The sequence below is a fragment of the Vidua macroura genome, chromosome 8 (genome assembly GCF_024509145.1).
Source record: "Vidua macroura isolate BioBank_ID:100142 chromosome 8, ASM2450914v1, whole genome shotgun sequence".
Lineage (NCBI taxonomy): Eukaryota > Metazoa > Chordata > Aves > Passeriformes > Viduidae > Vidua > Vidua macroura.
This window is the reverse complement of record NC_071578.1, coordinates 34,744,849-34,755,362: the sequence shown is the minus strand read 5'-3', so window position 1 is coordinate 34,755,362 and position 10,514 is coordinate 34,744,849. Positions and strand designations below refer to the sequence as shown.

General features: G+C 55.8%; 1 protein-coding gene across 1 annotated transcript in view; it reads right to left on the bottom strand.

The window, feature by feature from the left end:
* Positions 1 to 10,514, bottom strand: part of CDH23 (cadherin related 23) — a 189,905-nt gene that overhangs the window by 30,925 nt on the left and 148,466 nt on the right. Inside the window, exons 28-37 of the mRNA XM_053984267.1 lie at positions 9,142 to 9,202; positions 8,135 to 8,283; positions 7,015 to 7,150; positions 6,441 to 6,829; positions 6,247 to 6,348; positions 5,715 to 5,717; positions 4,524 to 4,673; positions 3,702 to 3,830; positions 3,452 to 3,580; positions 2,298 to 2,525 (exon numbers count right to left, since the gene is read on the bottom strand). Of these exons, the coding sequence (XP_053840242.1) occupies positions 2,298 to 2,525; positions 3,452 to 3,580; positions 3,702 to 3,830; positions 4,524 to 4,673; positions 5,715 to 5,717; positions 6,247 to 6,348; positions 6,441 to 6,829; positions 7,015 to 7,150; positions 8,135 to 8,283; positions 9,142 to 9,202 (1,476 nt within the window). The remainder of the gene's footprint in view (positions 1 to 2,297; positions 2,526 to 3,451; positions 3,581 to 3,701; positions 3,831 to 4,523; positions 4,674 to 5,714; positions 5,718 to 6,246; positions 6,349 to 6,440; positions 6,830 to 7,014; positions 7,151 to 8,134; positions 8,284 to 9,141; positions 9,203 to 10,514) is intronic.

Below are 10,514 nucleotides of genomic sequence, written 5' to 3'. Positions count from 1 at the left end.
GGGATACCTGGAGCTGCAGGCAGAGCTAAGCTCTCTGCCAGAGGCTCTGGTGTGGCATGCTGGGGCATTGAGTGGCATCAGTTTTCCCTCCAGAAGGAAAATTAAAGACTTCTAGGAGAGACAAGAAATGGCTTCCCAGGCTTCCACGCATTCTGGAGCAAGAATCCTGGCACAGGGGTGCCGGCCCTGCACCTCAGCTCCCAGTTCCATGGAGAAGATGACACAGATGCTTGTGATGAAGGTGACCCAGCTGCAAGACCAACATCTGGGCAGTGAACATCCACCCTGCCTTGCTGGAGCCACCAGTGCCTGGGGCTGTGGGTGCCAGCAGGATCCCTGCCCCACTGCACAGGGGTGCTGCAGCCTCCTTGGGCAGAGACCTTCCTGCAGGAAGCATCCCAACCACTCTGGAGCAGGGCCAGCCCCTGGGGAGGTGCAGCTGCTGGCTTGCCCCATGTCAGACAGTGCCCAGGTGACTCCTGCAATTCCCACACACCTTCCAGCTGCAGATCACCAGCTTGTGAAGGTTTTTTTTTTTCTCCTGCAATGTTTTTTTTAATGAAATATTTTTACATTATCAGCAGCATTTTATCCTTTTGTTCCCACATTTCCAGCTCCCAAGAGATTCCTCTTTGCCAGTGTTCCCTGCTCCCTTGCTGTCCTGGGCATCCCAGATCACCACTTCCAAGTGAGGACTTCCCAGTCCTCTCTCAATTCCGTGTCCTCTGCCTCTCCCACACAGGGAAGGCCAAACCTTGAAACCCGTGGATGGATGTGCAAATTACAAACAATCACCCCCTTTTGTGCGTTGTTGCATCAGCCTGGAGCAACTTGTGAAAGCCCAGTTTCTGGCAGTCAGCAAGGCTCTAACAGACATCATTTCCCCAGCCAGGCGTGAGGCCAGGGGCACCCAGCAACACGCCCGACAGACTTTCACAAGACCTGAGCCCTCCTCGAGCTCTGAAAAGGGCCAAAACTCCTCTCTCCACTCAGGAATTGGGTCAATGGGCACTTTGTGTGGCTGGGATTCGGATTGTTGCTGCTGGCATAACGTGTGCTCGTGACATGGAGGGCACACAGCAGAGCCTGTGGGGACAGGCAGGGCTGCTGGGACTCTGCCTGGGCAGTGTGGAGTGATAAGCTGTGCCACTTGTCCCCGCTGGCACTGGGAAGGGAAGTGGCCATTGCCACGGCAACGGGATTTGCCAGCTCAGCACACGGCATTCCCCAGCACACCAGGATCAGCAGTGATGGGGACAAGGAGGAGCTGGTGGCATCATGCAGTGCAGCCACAGCACAGCCTTCTCTCATTCTGGGGGAAGAGACTCAGCTAGGTTTAAGCCTCAGTGGCAGTACAACTAATGGAAAAGACGGTGATGCAGAAGCTGGAGTGTGAACCAGCCGGGAGGGAGGAGCTGAGAGTGCAAAGCCTGAAGTGAGAATCACAGCCACAGTTTGCACTGCTGGCTGCGACCTGTTTCATCAAAATGTAGAGCAGGGCTTTGCAGACAGAGCTCTGTAGGCAGAGCACAGAGATGGTGAGAGATAGCAGGTGGAGGTGGGGGACAGGAAGGATGGCAGAGTGTCACACAAGGCGTCAGCTCATCTCACCATTTGTGCACGTGGGTGCTCAGTCACCTCTCTGCAGAAACGTGGGGTTAGAAGGGACTCAGAGCTGGAAAATGGCCCACATGGTATTTGCTCTTTCGACTTTCTGAGTCATCCTCAGAGGCACAAACAATGACCCAAGCAAAACAGTCACTTCCCTAGACCGTGGGATGATGGGTGAGGTCTCATATCAACCCCCTCTCAGTTTGAAGCCATTCCCCCTCGTCCTGGCACTCCAGGCCTTTGTCAAAATCACCAGAGCTCTTCTCATTCACAAGGACCGCAGCAGACAAGCATGTCAATGCTGAATGGAACTGTGGTTGAGCTGCTGCTCCAGCCACTCCCAGTACTGAGATGGGTGGGCAATGTCTGGAGCCCTTCCACACCCAGCACCCTGTGAGCAGGGCAGCAGCAGCCAGCACACCTCCCCATAGGGATGCTCCTATTTTTTGCATTTGGAGATGGGGGATGAGGCCTGCTGAACGACTGTGAGGGAGGGTCCTGCACGGCCAGGCATCGAAGGAGACTCTGAACCAAATCCGTGCACAGCAGGTTTGGACCCCGAGTGCCCAAAACATCACACCCTGTGCCTTTTCTCCCCTTTCACATGCCACACTCAGTGCCAAGCTCGCTCCCACAGCGCTGCCCAGCCCCATCCTGCCCCCGAAAGGCCCATTTTGGTGGCTCACCGACAGGGAGGGGTTGCCCTCGTCCTCCACGGTGACCACGAGGCTGTAGAAGCTCTGGCGCTCGCGGTCCGGCGGGGAGGGCCGGGTGGCGATCTCGCCGGTGACACGGTCCATGCGGAAGGTCAGGTCCTCGTTCCCACGGGTGATGTAGTAGGAGAGGACACTGTTGAGGCCGATGTCCCGGTCGGTGGCGCGTACCTGGGCCACCGCCGTGCCGCCGCCGACGTTCTGCGGAGATACGCGACATAAATCCCACGAGCCTCATCACGTATGAAATGCCTAATTAATAATGTCATTCTAATATAGAGAGGGCACTGATGTGCTTGGGGCTCCAAACTCGCTGCCCCAACACCCGGCAGCTCAGCAGAAAGTTGCACATTAGGTCTAATCTAGTCTGGCACAGCCTGGAAGAGCATAAAACCCACAGTGTGTGCAAAGGTGAAGGCCGTGTAATGGACCCAGAGCTCGGCTAATTATTTTTGGATAGTCCCATTATGGGGAAAATCAAAACAGAAATTCTGTTCTTCAGCCTGCTCTGAACATGCATTAAATAGATAAGAAAACCTTAACAGGGCACTATCCTTAATGCCAAGCTATAAATCATGAGCAGCAGTTCCTCACAGCTAAGTGGCACTGGCTATTACTCATATTTCATTTTTCATCACCAAATTGAGAATCCCCCCCTGCCTCAGTACAGGAATTAAACTGTCAGGAAATAAGTTGTCTTTTTTCATGCCTGATTGTGTTTTATTGCTTAATTATCTAGCCCTTGCTAAGCTGCTTCCTGAAAGCCATTCTTATTCTGCACCGGACCGTCTCTTGTGTCACTCAGGTGGCATTTCCATGGGTGTGTAGCCACATCTCCTTCCAGCTGGTCCCTGCAGCCTCACGGGCTCAAGTTGCTCGTAGAGCTTTTTCCTAGCCCAAAATGAGGAGTACATCACCAGTGAGGGCTTTCAAGGGGTCACCAAGCCTTGCATCACCCAAGGTGAAGTTTGCAAGGGGCTGCCAACCATCAGATGACCAAAGATGAGGTTTGCACGGGGCCACTAATGCTTAAATGACCCAGGGTGATGTTTGCAAGGGTCACTCCGCTGTTCCCACCTGCCTTGTGGGACCCCGGGATGATGGAAGGAGAGGAGCTGGGTGCTCACCTCGCTCACGCTCACGTTGTAGCCAAAGGGGCTGTCGATGACAGGGGGGTTGTCATTGACATCAAGGATGTTCACTCGTAGAATGTGCTCCTTCCTCCGGGGGGGAACGCCGCCATCCGACGCTTGGATCTGTGGTCGGGGGTGGATTTCCGAGGAAAAAAGTGCTATTTTGAAGCTCACAGCTCCTAGCAAACAGCCTTGGTGCTCAAACCAGAAGCCCAAGGGGTGAGGGGGGTGGTTTGGTGCTGACCCGTAAGGTGTAGTGATCCAGCAGCTCCCGGTCCAGCGGCCGTGCCACAAACACCTCGCCGTAGGTGTTGTTGGTGGTACGGATCTCAAAAGCCCGGCCGATATTCCCCGACGTCAGCGAGAAAGTCACCTGGAAACATCACAGGGAAAGAAATCCAGGGCAGGCAGAGTGATGCTGAGGAGGAAGAAGGGAAAGGAGACCCTACAAAAATAAATCCAGCATGTTCCCCAACATGTGTCATTTTTTGAAAAGGTCCAATGTAGTGGGATCCACAGGTGTGCTGACTTATTGCAGCACCCCCAGAGCAAATGGGGCCAACCCCCCTGGCAGCTCCCATGCTGCCACGACGGGTGATGGAACCTCATTAATGCTCGTCTGCAGGGTAATGAAAATAACAAATGTCAGACAGCTTCCTGCTCAGCCTGCCAAGGACTTTGCTGCTGGCCCCCACGGCAGGAGAGGCCACAGCTGGTTTTCAGATTGCAGGGCTCCTTCTGACACTTGTCCCACAGGGCTCTTTGTCCCAGACAGCCCAAGGACGATGCTTTACCTCTCCTGCTGCCTTGCCTGAGGACTCTTGGTACTCACTGCACAACCCCCCCAAAACCACTGGCATTAATGACCAGAGTTTGCTCTCACAGGGACACAGAGGGAAGGGGTTGGGAGGATGCTGGCAGGGAGATTTGTATGTCGGTGGAACACTACACATAGCCTCAAAGAGACCCACACGGATCATTGAATCCAACCCCTGGTCCTGCCCAGGAAAACCCCAGGAATCACACCACGTGTCTCAGAGCATCATCCAAACGTCTCCCTCCCTACCTGGCCGTTCCTGCCTGCATCTGGATCTCGGGCCAGCACCAGGGCCACCCTCTTGCCCACGGCGCTGTCCTCGGCCACGCTGACAGACGAGTCAGAGGTGATGTCAAACTCGGGGCTGTTGTCGTTCTCGTCCAGGACTGTGATGGTCACCTGTGAGGGGGGCACGGGACTCAGGGCATGGACAGGAGCCAGACCCCTGCCCAGTGGGCAACGACAGCCACCCTGATGCCCTGGCACACAACCAACACACCACACCCCTCTGAGGTGCCAACAGCGTGTCATCCACCCCCCGTGGGAATGAGGCAGCTGTTTGAGCCCGGGAGCTGAAGTGACATCCTTGCCTGCAAAGGAGGAGGAGGAGGAGGAGGAGGGGAGGAGGGACGCTTGGAGGCTTCAAAAACAGTGCAAGGCTGCTGCATCTCTCAAGCAGTGTATTTTTTTGTGGAACATCCTCTGGTTTTTATCCTCCAAATAGCCAGGCACAGAGCAGCTCAGGCTGCTGCAGGGTGACCCTTTTCTGCAAAACTTTTCACTAGCAGTGATTTCATCCATGCTCACAGCAGCAGGGTCAGGCAGGATTTGCTCTAAGCTCAACAGGCACAAAGAATGCAGAGCTGAGTGTGTTTAACTCAACGAGGGCAAGCTGGGTGTGGAGGAGACCTGAGCTCCCTCTTGGAAAAAGGCACATGATGCTCAAAGGGGACCTGGCTACCTTGGCCACAACTGGACAGAGGAAATGCTCTCATCGAGTTTGTAATTAAAGTGCTGCAGGGCAACAGAGAAATGAGAGAGGAAGCGCCTTTCTGTTCCCGGGGATTTATTTATGGGTGCCCCAAGCTCCCAGGTGTGGCCCGGCTGAATGCGACAACATCCCGGGAGGAAGCTGGGGAGCGAGCTGTGCGCCCTGGGGTGATTCAGTTATTGTTGCTGCTGAATTCAAAACTGAGAGCCAGGAGCAGGGAGAGCTCATTCAGCCACCGCGGCAGATCCGGCAGCTGCTGTCCCAAGTGCCAGATCAGGGAGCCGGGATTCTGCTCGGCAGCAGCAGCAGGGGGGCTCACAGGGCTGCCCCACGTCCTGGGGGTGGCAGGGAGGCTGGTGCTGGTGGGACAAGGCTGGAGACCTTCACCCCAGTCCCTCAGTGTGCACCTTGGGAGGGATTCTGCTCCCCAGCACGACGAACTCTCTTACCTTCTGTTGGAGGGAAGCAGAGGGAGAAACAGAGAACACAAACAATGAGGAGTTAGTGAGGGATGAGGAAGTGTGGGTTAACCCTGCATCCTACCACAGCAGTGTCAGGGGTCATGGGTACCCCTCTGCAGCGATTTGGAGGCTCCAGTGTTGGGGCATCCCTTTGATTTTTTCTAGCTGACGTTGGCATATCTGCCCCTCACCCTGGGAGAGGTTCAGACAAGAGCATGGTGCTGTACAGAGAGCAGAGCCATCGGCACCCATGGGCTGGCCCTGCACGCGGCAGACAAATGCAAATCAGCCCCTGCCTGGCTGCCTGTGAAACTGCTAAATATAACCCTCTGAAACACAAACCACTGTGGAGTATTTCAAGGCCCCTACATTTACCTCCTTCAAAACTGTTTTAGCAGGTTTTCCCCCAAAACAATATTTCTAGACCCTGGAAGCTGGAGCAGAAAGCTCAGCTAGGACAGGATGTCCTGGGAGAGGGACATGACAGCGGATGGTGGGGAAATTGGGAGAAGCTACTCACCACTGTGGAGTCAATCTTTGGTCCTCCATCATCAGCCACCACTGTCAAGGTGTAGAAATCCCCCTTCTCTCGGTCCACCTGGCCTTTCACCGTGATCACACCCTGCCAGGCATGAGCAACAGCTTTTCTGGCCACCAAAACCAAAGGTCACAGTGCCCAAACAAGCCAGGAGGGTCCACGCTGCGGCTGCTTACCGTGATCCCATTGATTTTGAAGAGGGAGAGAGCTTGGGGGTTGGTGTTGGGGTCGAACTTGTAGGTGATCTGGTTGAGGTTGTCGATGGAGCGAGCCTGGACGCGGAGCACCTCGGAGCCCAGGGGGATGTTCTCCATGATCACGGCCTCGTAGCTGCTGTTGGAGAACTGCACGGCCTCGTCCAGCTCGTTCAGCAGGCTGACGTACACGCTGCAGAAGCCCTGGTTGTTGGGGGGCGCTTGGTCCGTGGCAGAGACATTCATCAGGTAGCTGGTTTTGGTCTCGTAGTCCAGGTACTCTATGGTTGTGATGAGGCCCGTGCTCTCGTCGATCTCGAACTTCCCTTCCGCGCCCGACACGATTTTGTAGCTCACCAGACCCCCGTTCCCTGGGGAGGGAGCAGGAACTGTGGTGCTGGCTGGACCAAGCACCCCAAAGAGGCAGGCACCACTGGTCCCTCCCCGCAGCAGAGCCCATCCCACGGGATTTCAGCCCAGGCAAGCCGGGATCCGCGCAGTGGCTGATCTCACCGCCCTCCCCCACCCTGGGTGCTTCCCTCCCTGCCCTCCCTACCTGTGTCTCGGTCGGTGGCCCGGACCACTGCCACCGAGGTCCCAATTCCCGCCGTCTCCCGCAGCCCCAGGCGGTTGTATTGGCGCTGGGTGAACACCGGCACCTCGTCGTTGACGTCCTCCACGTACACGATCACCTGGGAAGCCCCGGAGAAACCACGCGTGAACCGGGCAAACTTGGGAAACAAACCCTTCATGGTGCTCATGGAGAAACATTTCAGTGTTCAAAGCTAGGCTGGACAGGGCTCGGAGCAACCTGGGCTAGTGGAGGTGTCCCTAACAATGGCAGGGGGGTTGGAGCTAGGGGAGATTTAAGGTCCCTTCCAACTCAACCCATTCCATGATCCTGTGACAACCTCTTCTTCAAACACCATGTGATGGAGAGTGAAGAGAAGGGGTTTAACATCAGAGATTTAAACAAGCCCTGTGGGTCAGAGTGAGTCAGTCTTTCCCTGCTGGGGGGGAGGTACACTGGGTACATTAATTCCTCCATCCTCTGGGATCTCCTGATCAAACCCCTGGAGACCTCGCAACACAGAAACGCTGGCGACTCGCTGGGAAATATTTTGCTCCAAGTTCAGTGCTGGTTTCCCCTGGGAACACATTTCCTTCTCCTGGTTTTCTGCTTGCTGCTGGTGCTGGGGGCACTTCACACTCAGCCGGAGCCCACCCCACCACTGGGTCTAAGAATAGATGCAACTGGAGGGCTGGGTTCGTGGGAACCGTGGGAAGCTGCTGTGCCGCAGCTGAAGACTGTCACCACTAGGTCCTGGATTATTTAAATAGTGCCTGGCCAGGACACATGGTTTTCAACAGGCTGAGGCTCAGCTTTTCTTCACAGCAGCAGAGCCACATCTCACCGAGTGAGCAGGGCTCCCTCTGAGTGACTGCTGCACCACTCAGCAACCTAACGGCACCGAAACTTCACAGGAAAAAAAGAAAAATTAAACAAACCCCCCACCAACAAGCTCTTCTCTACCCATGAGCAGCCCCCGGAGACTTTCCATGCCAGATCTTTCTGATTTCCTGTACAACTACAAGCCCTGGAAAGGACCAAGCATCGCAGACACTTTGCGTGAGCGGCTCTGCCGCGCGGCCCGCGGGGGCTGCGAGGTCCTTACCCGCACGGAGCTCCTCATGGGCCCCTGCTCCGTGTTGTAGGCCTCCACCTCCAGCACGTGGGAGGAGTTCTGCTCCCTGTCCAGGTGCCGCACACCTCGCATCACCAGCCCCGTGCTGGGATTGATGCGGAAGTGGTTGTGCTCATTTCCTGGAAATGGGGAAAAAACGAGAGGGATGTTGCCCACTGCCTCCACACCCACCCTGGTGACACGCTGAGCCCTTCCTGGGGAGGCTCTTTTGGAGGGAGATTATTGAGCAAAACCCCAGCCCCATCTCCTCTGGCTACATCTGATTCAGCTACATCAGCGTTTAGCCCTGGATCAGGCCAGGAGGAGCTACAGAATCTCATCAAATCAGAAAAATGTGGATGTGTTGGAGTGAGCCCGTAGGAGGCCACAAAGATGCTCTGAGGGCGGGAGCAACTCTGCTCTGGATCCAGGCTGGGAGAGCTATTCAGCCTGGAGAGGAGAGAAGGCTCTGGGGAGACCTTGGAGCCCCTTCCAGTGCCTACACAGGCTCCAAGAGGGCTGGAGAGGGGCCTGGGACAAGGGCCTGGAGTGACAGGATTGGTGGGAATGGCTTCAAACTGAAAGAGGGCAGGGATAGGTGGAATATTGGGATGAAATTCTTCCCTGTGAGGGAGGTGAGGCCCGGGCACAGGGTGCCCAGAGGAGTTGCCTAGAGGCTGCTCCATCCCTGGAGGTGTCCAAGGCCATGGAGGATACTGGGGTAGGGGAAGGTGTCCCTGCCCATGTAAGGGGGTTGGAATGAGGTGAACTTTAAGATCCCTTCCAACCCAAACCATTCTGTGATTTTAGGATTCTGTCTAGCTGTCCACCCACGACAAATCATTCCCCAGCAATGAGCCCTAAAGCTGAATTTTGCTTAGGGCTGGGAGAAATGGTTCTGTGGGCTCCAAAGTGCAAAAGCATGGCGAGCTCAACCTCCTGAGGCTGGGCAGAGCTGGGACAAACTCCCTGCTGCATGAAGGGGCACCTGGACTTACCCTTGACAATCCTGTACCACACTCTCCCGTTAATGCCTTCGTCCGCATCGGTGGCTTTCACCTTCATGAGAAAAGCAGAGGAGTAGAGGTCAAAGGCAGAGAATTCCAGACTAGGACGAGTCCTCCTACCCTGCCAAAGCTGGACATCCTTCTCCTCCACCTGAGCTGGGGAGCTCACCAAATACAAAGCAAAGTAAGTTACCCTGCCCTTGTCATTGGACAGCAGGGACAGTGGGCTCAGGAGCCCTTGGCTGCTGGACTCAGGTGGGAGCTGAGCCTCAGGACGCACCACAAATCCCACGGGTCTGTGTGCTGGAGGAAGTGCCTCCATCAGTCCTGCCTTGCCTTCCAATGCTTGTCCCAGCAGTGGTGCTGCTGGGCAGGGGGAGCTGCTCCCGTGCCTGGTGGGCAGCAAGCCCATGGCATCCTGGTGAGTCACCCAAGCAGCAGCGCATGGAAAAACTGCCAAAGGAAATGTGAATGCAAGCAGCCCAGAGCATCCTTGTGAGCTCCTGAGCAGGGGTGGGAGCAGCCCTAGGCTCTGATGCACTGCACAGCCCCGGCACAGACCGAGTCTGCCATCCGCCCTGGGAAAACCAAGGCACGGGTCCCCTCTGGTGTCACTGAACAAGACTGCAGTGCTTTCCCTAAACCCCAGCCAGCAGTCAGCAGCTGGGAAGCAGGACCTGGCAGTGAGCAGCAGGGCTTCCAGCCCAGCTGGCACTGAGCCCTTGCATCTTCTCTTGGCAAAACCCACTCCCCACAAAGCACCCAAAGCTCGACTGCAGCGTGGCTGCTCACAAATCACCAGGGTGAGGATGCAGGGAATGCCTGAGCCTTTATTCTCTCCCTGCTTCCCTCTGCAAGGCATCTTCTGCCTCTTCCTACAGTACCACCCAGCAGTTTCTTTTTCCTGGGAAGGTTTGCACCCAGACTTATGCAGGGAAGAGGAAAGGTTGCTGCAAAGGATGCACGTGCAGTGGGAACAGTGAGGGCGTTCACCCCCAGCCCCACACAACACTCACAGGAGTCAGAGATGCTCCTCTGAAACCTGGTTTTGAGGCACCTTGAACTGCTCTTGCTCCCTTCCACCAAGCCCCCCTGCATCAGCAGAAAACTTGGAAAATCCAGACCTCTATCTGGATTTCTCATTCCTGTGCCCACACATGCTCTTTTCCTCTATTCCAGACCAGTTTATAGCCTGCTTGTGGCTTATTCCACGTTCCACAAAGAAATTCCTTTCACAGGGGGGAGTTCTCCCTCCCAGACCAGCTCTTTCACCTGCTGGGCTCCTGAGGCAGAGCTGGGCTGTCTCCTCTCCCATGGGATGGATCGGCCCCACAACAGCAGGCAAGCGGTGCCCAGGCACACCA